Raw genomic sequence first — 13,494 nt, 5'->3', positions numbered from 1 at the left:
CTCTCTCTCTGTCTCTGTCTCTCTCATTCTCTGTGTCTGTCCACCTTTTCACCCAGTCTTTTCCCTGTTCACAGCAGCCGCTGAAGGGCTCCCCAAGATGAATATGTCGTCTGTGTGTGTGTGGTCTGAGGAGGCATGGTGGTGATTGGAGGAGTGGGGGTTTGGGGGGGGTGACGTGTGGGGGAGTGTTAGAGGGGGGGTGGGGAGGTGGTGAAGATGTCTAGGCCATACAGTGGTTTTCTTCTTCCTTTAGCCAACCATGGTTTGCTTGTATTCGCATCCATGGTTTGGGGGACGAAGTGTGTGTGAGAGAGAGAGAGAGTGTGTGTGTGTGTGTGTGTGTGTGTGCATAGGTTTTATGCTTGAGTGAAAGGGGTGATTCAGTGTGCTACAATGGGGGTAACAAGATGGAACTTTTTCTCTCTCTGTCGCTCTCTGCCTCACTGTCTGTCTCTTTCTCTCTCTCTCTCTCTTTGTCTATCTTCCTCTCTCTCTCTTAGCCATTTGCTGACCCTCTGTCTCTTCTGTTGTCATTTTCGGTTCTTTGGTTTCTCATTGTCTTTCTCTCTCTCTCTCTGTGTCTCTCTCTATCTCTCTCAAGCTCACACTGACATGCACATGTGAAAGTAGAATGAATGAATGAAAAGATAGTGTTCTGTATAGCATGGTTGTCACTTATTGTTTCTGATAATGTTCAGTCAGTTGTATGATTTTAATTTTGTTTCATTACAATTTCCTCCTCCTTTATTTGAGTTCTTTTCTTGATTGGACAGTGGGTGTTTAAAATGCATGTTTTTATGGGGAAAAAGTTATCTTATTCTCTCTCTCTCTCTCTCTCTCTGTATGTGTGTGTGTGTGTGTGTGAATATATCCATTGTATCCATTATTTTTTGAGTTGGAACTTACTTCATAGCATACTAAAATGAAGATGTTTGAGTATTTCATGGTTTTCAAAATTAAAAATACATATCCGACTTGACTATAATGTTGTGTTCTAAAGATAACTTAAAGCATTTCCAGTAATGTGATTAATAAGAAAGTATGACTTGAAGCCAAAACATCAGTAAATTTCGCCGCACTTTTCATGAAGAATCTTAAACAATTTTAGATGATACAATTGTTTATACATAACAAAGCGAGTGAGGGAAAGAATTGTGATTGAGATGAATGTGCACATAAAAAAAAAAAGGTTGGAGGTGGGGGAAATAAAATGAAGGAGAAAGAGAGAGAGAACTTGAGAGGGAAAGACGAGAGAGACAAGGAAGACAGACAAGTCAGGTGGATGGAAAGAAAGAAAGACAAGGAAGACAGACAAGTCAGGTGGATGGAAAGAAAGAAAGAAAGACAAGGAAGACAGACAAGTCAGGTGGATGGAAAGAAAGAAAGAAAGAGACAAGGAAGACAGACAAGTCAGGTGGATGGAAAGAAAGAAAGAAAGACAAGGAAGACAGACAAGTCAGGTGGATGGAAAGAAAGAAAGAGACAAGGAAGACAGACAAGTCAGGTGGATGGAAAGAAAGAAAGAGACAAGGAAGACAGACAAGTCAGGTGGATGGAAAGAAAGAAAGAGACAAGGAAGACAGACAAGTCAGGTGGATGGAAAGAAAGAAAGAGACAAGGAAGACAGACAAGTCAGGTGGATGGAAAGAAAGAAAGAGACAAGGAAGACAGACAAGTCAGGTGGATGGAAAGAAAGAGAGAGACAAGGAAGACAGACAAGTCAGGTGGATGGAAAGAAAGAAAGAGACAAGGAAGACAGACAAGTCAGGTGGATGGAAAGAGAGAAAGAAAGACAAGGAAGACAGACAAGTCAGGTGGATGGAAGGAAAGAAAGAAAGACAAGGAAGACAGACAAGTCAGGTGGATGGAAAGAAAGAAAGAGACAAGGAAGACAGACAAGTCAGGTGGATGGAAAGAAAGAAAGAGACAAGGAAGACAGACAAGTCAGGTGGATGGAAAGAAAGAGACAAGGAAGACAGACAAGTCAGGTGGATGGAAAGAAAGAAAGAGACAAGGAAGACAGACAAGTCGGGTGGATGGAAAGAAAGAAAGAGACAAGGAAGACAGACAAGTCGGGTGGATGGAAAGAAAGAAAGAGACAAGGAAGACAGACAAGTCAGGTGGATGGAAAGAAAGACAAGGAAGACAGACAAGTCAGGTGGATGGAAGGAAAGAAAGAGACAAGGAAGACAGACAAGTCAGGTGGATGGAAGGAAAGAAAGAAAGACAAGGAAGACAGACAAGTCAGGTGGATGGAAGGAAAGAAAGAGACAAGGAAGACAGACAAGTCAGGTGGATGGAAGGAAAGAAAGAGACAAGGAAGACAGACAAGTCAGGTGGATGGAAAGAAAGAAAGAAAGAGACAAGGAAGACAGACAAGTCAGGTGGATGGAAAGAAAGAAAGAGACAAGGAAGACAGACAAGTCAGGTGGATGGAAAGAAAGAAAGAAAGAGACAAGGAAGACAGACAAGTCAGGTGGATGGAAAGAAAGAAAGAGACAAGGAAGACAGACAAGTCAGGTGGATGGAAAGAAAGAAAGAAAGAGACAAGGAAGACAGACAAGTCAGGTGGATGGAAAGAAAGAAAGAGACAAGGAAGACAGACAAGTCAGGTGGATGGAAAGAAAGAAAGAGACAAGGAAGACAGACAAGTCAGGTGGATGGAAAGAAAGAAAGAGACAAGGAAGACAGACAAGTCAGGTGGATGGAAAGAAAGAAAGAGACAAGGAAGACAGACAAGTCAGGTGGATGGAAGGAAAGAAAGAGACAAGGAAGACAGACAAGTCAGGTGGATGGAAAGAAAGAAAGAGACAAGGAAGACAGACAAGTCAGGTGGATGGAAAGAAAGAAAGAGACAAGGAAGACAGACAAGTCAGGTGGATGGAAAGAAAGAAAGAGACAAGGAAGACAGACAAGTCAGGTGGATGGAAAGAAAGAAAGAGACAAGGAAGACAGACAAGTCAGGTGGATGGAAAGAAAGAAAGAGACAAGGAAGACAGACAAGTCAGGTGGATGGAAAGAAAGAGACAAGGAAGACAGACAAGTCAGGTGGATGGAAAGAAAGAAAGAGACAAGGAAGACAGACAAGTCAGGTGGATGGAAGGAAAGAAAGAGACAAGGAAGACAGACAAGTCAGGTGGATGGAAGAAAGAAAGAGACAAGGAAGACAGACAAGTCAGGTGGATGGAAAGAAAGAAAGAGACAAGGAAGACAGACAAGTCAGGTGGATGGAAAGAAAGAAAGAGACAAGGAAGACAGACAAGTCAGGTGGATGGAAAGAAAGAAAGAGACAAGGAAGACAGACAAGTCAGGTGGATGGAAAGAAAGAAAGAGACAAGGAAGACAGACAAGTCAGGTGGATGGAAGGAAAGAAAGAGACAAGGAAGACAGACAAGTCAGGTGGATGGAAAGAAAGAAAGAGACAAGGAAGACAGACAAGTCAGGTGGATGGAAAGAAAGAGACAAGGAAGACAGACAAGTCAGGTGGATGGAAAGAAAGAAAGAGACAAGGAAGACAGACAAGTCAGGTGGATGGAAAGAAAGAAAGAGACAAGGAAGACAGACAAGTCAGGTGGATGGAAAGAAAGAAAGAGACAAGGAAGACAGACAAGTCAGGTGGATGGAAGGAAAGAAAGAGACAAGGAAGACAGACAAGTCAGGTGGATGGAAAGAAAGAAAGAGACAAGGAAGACAGACAAGTCAGGTGGATGGAAAGAAAGAAAGAGACAAGGAAGACAGACAAGTCAGGTGGATGGAAAGAAAGAGAGAGACAAGGAAGACAGACAAGTCAGGTGGATGGAAAGAGAGAAAGAAAGACAAGGAAGACAGACAAGTCAGGTGGATGGAAGGAAAGAAAGAAAGACAAGGAAGACAGACAAGTCAGGTGGATGGAAAGAAAGAAAGAGACAAGGAAGACAGACAAGTCAGGTGGATGGAAAGAAAGAAAGAGACAAGGAAGACAGACAAGTCAGGTGGATGGAAAGAAAGAGACAAGGAAGACAGACAAGTCAGGTGGATGGAAAGAAAGAGACAAGGAAGACAGACAAGTCAGGTGGATGGAAAGAAAGAAAGAGACAAGGAAGACAGACAAGTCAGGTGGATGGAAAGAAAGACAAGGAAGACAGACAAGTCAGGTGGATGGAAGGAAAGAAAGAGACAAGGAAGACAGACAAGTCAGGTGGATGGAAGGAAAGAAAGAAAGACAAGGAAGACAGACAAGTCAGGTGGATGGAAGGAAAGAAAGAGACAAGGAAGACAGACAAGTCAGGTGGATGGAAGGAAAGAAAGAGACAAGGAAGACAGACAAGTCAGGTGGATGGAAAGAAAGAAAGAAAGAGACAAGGAAGACAGACAAGTCAGGTGGATGGAAAGAAAGAAAGAGACAAGGAAGACAGACAAGTCAGGTGGATGGAAAGAAAGAAAGAGACAAGGAAGACAGACAAGTCAGGTGGATGGAAAGAAAGAAAGAGACAAGGAAGACAGACAAGTCAGGTGGATGGAAAGAAAGAAAGAAAGAGACAAGGAAGACAGACAAGTCAGGTGGATGGAAAGAAAGAAAGAGACAAGGAAGACAGACAAGTCAGGTGGATGGAAAGAAAGAAAGAGACAAGGAAGACAGACAAGTCAGGTGGATGGAAAGAAAGAAAGAGACAAGGAAGACAGACAAGTCAGGTGGATGGAAAGAAAGAAAGAGACAAGGAAGACAGACAAGTCAGGTGGATGGAAGGAAAGAAAGAGACAAGGAAGACAGACAAGTCAGGTGGATGGAAAGAAAGAAAGAGACAAGGAAGACAGACAAGTCAGGTGGATGGAAAGAAAGAAAGAGACAAGGAAGACAGACAAGTCAGGTGGATGGAAAGAAAGAAAGAGACAAGGAAGACAGACAAGTCAGGTGGATGGAAAGAAAGAAAGAGACAAGGAAGACAGACAAGTCAGGTGGATGGAAAGAAAGAAAGAGACAAGGAAGACAGACAAGTCAGGTGGATGGAAGGAAAGAAAGAGACAAGGAAGACAGACAAGTCAGGTGGATGGAAAGAAAGAAAGAGACAAGGAAGACAGACAAGTCAGGTGGATGGAAGAAGAAAGAGACAAGGAAGACAGACAAGTCAGGTGGATGGAAAGAAAGAAAGAGACAAGGAAGACAGACAAGTCAGGTGGATGGAAGGAAAGAAAGAGACAAGGAAGACAGACAAGTCAGGTGGATGGAAGAAAGAAAGAGACAAGGAAGACAGACAAGTCAGGTGGATGGAAAGAAAGAAAGAGACAAGGAAGACAGACAAGTCAGGTGGATGGAAAGAAAGAAAGAGACAAGGAAGACAGACAAGTCAGGTGGATGGAAAGAAAGAAAGAGACAAGGAAGACAGACAAGTCAGGTGGATGGAAAGAAAGAAAGAGACAAGGAGAGAAAGACAAGGAAGGAAGACAGACAAGTCAGGTGGATGGAAAGAAAGAAGAGACAAGGAAGACAGACAAGTCAGGTGGATGGAAAGAAAGAAAGAGACAAGGAAGACAGACAAGTCAGGTGGATGGAAGAAAGAAAGAGACAAGGAAGACAGACAAGTCAGGTGGATGGAAAGGAAAGAAAGAGACAAGGAAGACAGACAAGTCAGGTGGATGGAAGAAGAAAGAGACAAGGGAAGACAGACAAGTCAGGTGGATGGAAAGAAAGAGAGACAAGGAAGACAGACAAGTCAGGTGGATGGAAAGAAAGAGAAGAGACAAGGAAGACAGACAAGTCAGGTGGATGGAAAGAAAGAGAGAGAGACAAGGAAGACAGACAAGTCAGGTGGATGGAAAGAAAGAAAGAAAGACAGGAAGACAGACAAGTCAGGTGGATGGAAGAAAGAAGAGAGACAAGGAAGACAGACAAGTCAGGTGGATGGAAAGAAAGAAAGAGAGACAAGGAAGACAGACAAGTCAGGTGGATGGAAAGAAAGAAAGAGACAAGGAAGACAGACAAGTCAGGTGGATGGAAAGAAAGAAAGAAAGAAAGAAAAGGAACTGGAGAGAGGGTAAGGGGGTACGAACGTGCAGTTTTTTTTAGGGAATACAAAAATGAAAATAGGAGAGACTGATAGAGAGACAGAGAGCAGTGTAGACACAACAAAGTTGAAGTGGAAATGAACGATGTGAGGATGCTGTAGACAGATGAAAATGGAGAGACTGATAGAGAGACAGACAGCAGTGTAGACACAACAAAGTTGAAGTGGAAATGAACGATGTGAGGATGCTGTAGACACAACAAAGTTGAAGTGGAAATGAACGATGTGAGGATGCTGTAGACACAACAAAGTTGAAGTGGAAATGATGTGAGGATGCTGTAGACACAACAAAGTTGAAGTGGAAATGAATGATGTGAGGATGCTGTAGACAGATGAAAATGGAGAGAAAGAGAGAAATGGAGATGGGTTAACGGGGCTAAGTTCAAACTGCTGACAGAAGAGAGAAATGAGTTTTATCTGTTTTTCCATGCAAAAATCTGCAATATTGACAAAAAAAACTAATGATAATAACACAGTAAGCTTAATGACTATACAAGCAAATCGCACACACAAAAATAAGAATAACAACACAGTGATAATAACACAGACTATGCATGGCAAATCTAATTGTGTTGTGAATGTTGTTTTCTGTGTGTCGTAGCGTTTATTTGTTATTTTTCTGCCTCATCTTTCAGGCTTTGTAGGTGGCATTACTCCCACACTGCTAATTTCACGTCTTCCTACACACAGCAGGTCACCATGAGGCCACCCGACTCAGGAAATCCTGCACTGCTGCTGAGTCACTTCACTGATGGCCTGTTTTGTGATGGTCCATGAGACTGGTGATGACAGTGACGATGATGCTGTGAAAATACATTTTCTTTGGGTGGATATGAGCTGTACTCCACGCTTCCTTCTGAAATATAGAATAGAATAGAATATGTCTTTATTATCAAGTGTACCAGGGTCACAAGGAATATTGGGGGGAAGGGGGGGGGGGGGATAGTACATAACAAGAACATAAATCGAAAATCATACACAAACACAAGAGAAATTAGGATACATACAAGTGCATATCAATATAAAAACTTGCACATACTCACATATGCATGCACTGCACACACACGCGCACACACGTACGTTTGAACATATTACATGTGGATGGGGTTGATGACTAGATCTTCAGGTAGATGGTTGTTGATTGCGCAGTTCTGTTTATCATACTGGATTTGTTCGAGAGACAGGGCATTGACTGCTTTCGGGAAAAAGCTATTGGTGAAGTGATTGGTTTTCGTCCTTATACTTCTGTACCGTCGACCAGAGGGGAGCATCTCGAAAATCCCAAAAGCTGGATGTGATGCATCCTGGCTGATTGATTTTGCTTTTCTGAGTAGCCGCTTATATGTCTTCTAGAGAAGGTATCAGCCCCGGTATATATATATTAGTGGTATATATATATTGGCTAACCAGTCCCCTGAAATGGATGGCACATGAGTGTTGTGGTCCCTGTCTTCCCATTTGACTTGATGACTTGATAGGATGTGCTTTGATGACTTGTTGATAGGACTTGAAGTCATTTGCTGTGACATGACTTGATTTCACTCGACATGACCTAATTGGACTTGGCATGACTTCACTTGTGAATTCATTTGACTTGATGCAGCTTGATGTGATGTGACTTGATTTGTTGGTACATGACTTGACTCATCATGCCTTTCTGTCAAGAAACTCAAAAGGATAAACAGACACAATAAAAAGAAATGACCCAACTAAGATTGTATACACCAAAGCTTATGTGCTTACATTTCTTCTTCTTCGTTCGTGGGCTGCAGCTCCCACATTCACTCATACGTACACGAGTGGGCTTTTACATGTATGACTGTTTTTACCTCGCCATGTAAGCAGCCATACTCCGTTTTCGAGGTGTGTGCTAACATATAATGTGTTGCGGCAGTGAGGGTGATGACGGGAGGCGGTGACTGTGGGTTCCTTAACGTGTGCAGACAGACGAGGTGTACCTGGAGGCGCAGATCCAGAACATCACTCCAGGCCCCATCTACATGGAGCGGGTGTCGCTGGAGCCCTCCCCACAGTACCTGGCCAAGGAACTCAACACTTCGGACGGCAAAGAGGGGTGACTGGCCTGTCTGGAGTTGTTCTTCTTCATGCTGTTATGATGATGATTATTTATTGTCGTTGTTGTTATCATTATATTATTGTCATTTGTATTATTATTCTAGTCACCTGTTCTTATTCCTTGTTTCAGTTATCATTGTCATTATCATTATCTTTTCCTTGTTTCTTTTTCTTTCTTTTTATCTGTGGTATTTTCTTCTTTATTTATTGTTTATATATATCGGGTCAGGTCATTAGATCTGCTACTGGTAACCTGTAATCCAGTACAACCTGTTCAGGGTCGGGCTGCCGGCGACTAAACCGGCACTCCCACCGCTCCCTTCCGGGACTGGTGAGGCGGGTGGCTAGACACCCTTATGGAGATCCATAAAAGGGCGTTGGCTCAGGAGAGCCACCGACGGCCATCTAGCTCCACTGTGCTGTGTGCATGCCACACGCAGTTGGCCCCGGGGTGTGTCTACCCATGCATGCGAAGTCTGGATCCGGCAGAATCTGCGGAAGAAACCTATCGGTTCAACGGAGAGGAAAGCGGTTACAGCAACGCACTGTGGAGTGCAGAGAGCAAGATGAGACACCGAAAGGATATCTTGGTCATCCACTGCATCCGTGCTCATCCTCCAGTCGTCTCGACTTAGTCTTGCCACTGGAAATTGGTGGACCCGGACGAGAGAGTGAGGTTGACGTTGCGCAACTCCTCTTCACTTTAAACAAACTCATCGCGCAAGTCATCAGTCATCCATCCATATATATATCTTCATCTTCCTTGTCCTTTACGCTTCCTTCAAATGGAAACTGTAATCATGATGTTTGTGTGTTGTTCATACTTTGCTGTCCTCATTTGTTTAAAGGGTGCTGCGGCTGTTGTCAAAGAATTGTGTGTTGCATGGTTTGGTTTGGTTGTGAGAATACAGACAGTGGCCTTGTGCTTTGTCTGAGCTGTAGACAGTGCAGGTGATTGACTGACGGATGGGTGGGCAGTCTGTTGGGTGGATGGATGGAAGAGTTGATGGAGAATGGATTCATGGAAGGAAGGGTTGATGGATGGAATAGTTGATGGAAATTGATGGATGGATGGAAGAGTTGATGGAAAATGGATGGATGGAAGAGTTGATGGATGGAAGAGTTGATGGAAATTGATGGATGGATGGAAGAGTTGATGGAAATTGATGGATGGATGGAAGAGTTGATGGAAAATGGATGGATGGAAGGAAGAACTGATTGATAGAGGGAAGAAATGATGGTTGGAATTGATCGACGGATGGATGGAAGGAGGGATTCATGGATGGATGGATGGAAGAACTGATGAATAGAAGGATTGATGGATACATGGAAGAATTGATGGATAGTATGATGGATTGAGTAATGGAAGGATGAAATGATGTACTGACTGGCCCCCCCCCCACCCCCACTCCCTCCCACCGTTCCAGACGGCTGTACGGAGGTGTGGAGTACCTGTCAGCCAATGACACACGTCAGTACCTGTACTGCCTGACCCCCCGCCCGGAGCTGTACTCGGACAACAAGGTGCTGAAGGGCGTCACCAACATTGGCAAACTGGACATTGTCTGGAAAACCAACATGGGCGAGAAGGGACGGCTGCAGACCAGCCAGCTTCAGAGAGTGGTCAGTAGGGGGGAGGGGAAGGTGGGGGGTTGGGGAGGAGGTAGGTGCAGAGGGGAGGTCAAGGGTTTGGGTGGGGGGGAGGGTGGGGGGGTGGGGTTGGAGCAGAACTTCTGTTCAACAAATCTTGAGGGCCCCAGGGACTCTTTCAACTTTTTAAAAAATATATTTTTTCCTATTCCATCATCTGCACTGGCGTTATTTCAGTGCCGCTCATTCTGAGTCCAGCCCCTTACACAGTCACACCCACTTTTATCTGTCATGATCCCAGTGTCAGCAATCCACCCCCTTACACAGCCACACCCACCTTTATCTGTCATGATCCCAGTGTCAGCAATCCACACCCTTACACAGCCACACCCACCTTTATCTGTCATGACCCCAGTGTCAGCAATCCACCCCCTTACACATCCACACCCACCGTTATGTCATGATCCCAGTGTCAGCAATCCACCCCCTTACACAGCCACACCCGCCGTTATCTGTCATGATCCCAGTGTCAGCAATCCACCCCCTTACACAGCCACACCCGCCGTTATCTGTCATGATCCCAGTGTCAGCAATCCACCCCCTTACACAGCCACACCCACCTTTATCTGTCATGATCCCAGTGTCAGCAATCCACCCCCTTACACAGTCACACCCGCCGTTATCTGTCATGATCCCAGTGTCAGCAATCCACCCCCTTACATAGTCACACCCGCCGTTACCTGTCATGATCCCAGTGTCAGCAATCCACCCCCTTACACAGTCACACCCGCTGTTATCTGTCATGATCCCAGTGTCAGCAATCCACCCCCTTACACAGCCACACCCACCTTTATCTGTCATGATCCCAGTGTCAGCAATCCACCCCCTTACACAGCCACACCCTCTGTTATCTGTCATGATCCCAGTGTCAGCAATCCACCCCCTTACACAGCCACACCCTCTGTTATCTGTCATGATCCCAGTGTCAGCAATCCACCCCCTTACACAGTCACACCCGCTGTTATCTGTCATGATCCCAGTGTCAGCAATCCACCCCCTTACACAGCCACACCCGCCGTTACCTGTCATGATCCCAGTGTCAGCAATCCACCCCCTTACACAGCCACACCCACCGTTACCTGTCATGATCCCAGTGTCAGCAATCCACCCCCTTACACAGCCACACCCGCCGTTATCTGTCATGATCCCAGTGTCAGCAATCCACAGGGAGCTGTTGATGTTAGGATGCCACACATGAAGGAAGGGGGTTCAGCACTAGCATGTCTGCATGTATGTTGACTGGGAGATCAGTTAAAAAGAATCTCCACCCTTAACTCACTCCGGACGAATATTTTTCTCCATTGCTTTCCCCTGCAGACAACCCATTTGTTAGGGTTAGGAAAAAAAATCACAAAAAATGCAAAACACAAGTAACTGAATGAAACCCCCTGTACTTGACCCACTGACCCCTCTCCTCATGTCGTGTGTACGCCCACCCCCTTCCCTCTCTTCACAGCCCTCAGAAGCGGAGTCACTGTCAGTACCTTCTTGCTGGTAGCTTTCTTCACTGCGGATACTTTATTCAACATCTTCATCATCCTCGTCGATGTTGAAACCTTCAGTTTGAAGCATTTCAATCACTTCAGCAGCAGTGAAAAGCCGCTGTCGTGATCTAGTTTGCTCCAAAAATTATTTCCACTTGTATCGCCTGCGCCGCCATTTTCGATACGTATGCAGATTAGCTTGTCATGTGGGGTACCCAGGTCAACGGTTGGCCAGCAGAACACTACCTTATGTCAGGAACGCTGTAGCGTTCCATTGCCCGAAGTGAGTTAACCCACCAGGTGCTGTGAGTGGGGATTGAACCCAAGACCCTCAGATTGATAGTCTGAACATTGTAACCATGTGGTTGTTGTGCCCATCCTTTTCATTAGGATGTGTTGAATGAACACAGGGGAGCCGCCCCCTCACTAAGCTGTCTATTGACGGCAGTAATTGACCAGTCAGACTGAGTCGGCAGTCTTGACATACTGATTTGTGTCCAGGAGACCAGCAAGGGGTGGATGGGGCTGTTGCTTATCAGCTTGTGTGTGTGTGTTTGTGGGTGTGTATGTGTGTGTGTGTTTGTGGGTGTGTATGTGTGTAGGGGGGTTGATTTAACCAATTTTACCAAATTGATTTCATGTGGGTGTGTGTGTGTGTTTGTGTGTGTGTGTGTGTGTGTGTGTGTGTAGGGGGGTTGATTTAACCAATTTTACCAAATTGATTTCATGTGTGTGTGTGTGTGTGTGTGTGTGTGAGAGAGAGAGAGAGTGTAGTATGAAAACTAAAGCAATGCTTGCAACATTCTGGAAAAGAAGTCTTTCATGATTATGGTTGATATATTTATTTGTTGCTCTTTATGCTTTTTTTTTTGTGGTATTTTTCTTTTTCTATCAGTGTGGTGTTGTCATGTATCCATTGTGTGTTGTGTTTTTTTTTTACGCAGGCCCCAGGATTCGGGGACATTCGGTTAACGGTGGAGTCAGTGCCAGACACTGTCACCATGGAAACCAACTTCACCATAGTCTGTCGCATCACTAACTGCTGGTAAGATCTGGAATCTTAAAAACAAACATATTCTTGTCTTTTATTGTTGCTGTTATTGTGTGCCTACCTCTATAAGAGGCCAGTAGATTTGACCTAATCTTGTCTCTCTGTAACTTATTCAGCTCAATAGTTTTAATACACTTCTATAGCTCTTCACCAGTTGAGCTGAAATTTTGGCCTGATGACTGCTTGCAATGTTGGCTAGGTTTTAATCAAATTTAGATTGGATTTGTTGTTTGGTCAGGGAATTAGTTAGGTTAAAAAGAACCATAACACATTTTATGCCATCCAGACAGTGAATGTATATCAACTTTATTTAGGGCTTGGTGGAGGAAGGTAGGGCCCAGGCCTATCCTTCTGCCATTTTAACCTTCCCCAACCAGAGAAACCTTCCCCAACCAGAGAAACCTTCCCCAGCCAAAGAAACCTTCCCCAACCAGAGAAACCTTCCCCAGCCAGAGAAACCTTCCCCAGCCAAAGAAACCTTCCCCAACCAGAGAAACCTTCCCCAGCCAAAGAAACCTTCCCCAACCAGAGAAACCTTCCCCAACCAGAGAAACCTTCCCCAGCCAGAAACCTTCCCCAACCAGAGAAACCTTCCCCAGCCAGAGAAACCTTCCCCAACCAGAGAAACCTTCCCCAACCAGAGAAACCTTCCCCAGCCAAAGAAACCTACCCCTACCAGAGAAACCTTCCCCAGCCAAAGAAACCTTCCCCAACCAGAGAAACCTTCCCCAGCCAGAGAAACCTTCCCCAACCAGAGAAACCTTCCCCAGCCAAAGAAACCTTCCCCAACCAGAGAAACCTTCCCCAGCCAAAGAAACCTTCCCCAGCCAGAGAAACCTTCCCCAGCCAGAGAAACCTGCCCCTACCAGAGAAACCTTCCTCAACCAGAGAAACCTTCCCCAGCCAGAGAAACCTGCCCCTACCAGAGAAACCTTCCTCAACCAGAGAAACCTTCCCCAGCCAACAGAGAAACCTTCCCCAGCCAAAGAAACCTTCCCCAACCAGAGAAACCTTCCCCAGCCAAAGAAACCTTACCCAGCCAGAGAAACCTTCCCCAGCCAAGAAACCTTCCCCAGCCAGAGAAACCTTCCCCAGCCAAGAACCTTACCCAGCCAGAGAAACCTTCCCCAACCAAAGAAACCTTCCCCAACCAGAGAAACCTTCCCCAACCAGAGAAACCTTCCCCAGCCAA

At 45.1% G+C, this 13,494-nt stretch overlaps 1 protein-coding gene across 2 annotated transcripts in view; it reads left to right on the top strand.

Annotated features, from left to right (window-relative positions):
- The window catches only part of LOC143280189 (trafficking protein particle complex subunit 13-like), a 185,232-nt gene that overhangs the window by 164,274 nt on the left and 7,464 nt on the right, over positions 1-13,494 (top strand). For both annotated transcript variants that reach the window (XM_076584794.1, XM_076584796.1), the window contains exons 7-9: positions 7,985-8,115; positions 9,545-9,740; positions 12,196-12,296. In XM_076584794.1, coding sequence (XP_076440909.1) covers positions 7,985-8,115; positions 9,545-9,740; positions 12,196-12,296 — 428 coding nt within the window. The remainder of the gene's footprint in view (positions 1-7,984; positions 8,116-9,544; positions 9,741-12,195; positions 12,297-13,494) is intronic.

The sequence above is a fragment of the Babylonia areolata genome, chromosome 3 (genome assembly GCF_041734735.1).
Source record: "Babylonia areolata isolate BAREFJ2019XMU chromosome 3, ASM4173473v1, whole genome shotgun sequence".
NCBI lineage: Eukaryota > Metazoa > Mollusca > Gastropoda > Neogastropoda > Buccinidae > Babylonia > Babylonia areolata.
Note: the sequence above shows the minus strand (reverse complement) of the source record. Positions and strands in the feature narration are given on the sequence as shown.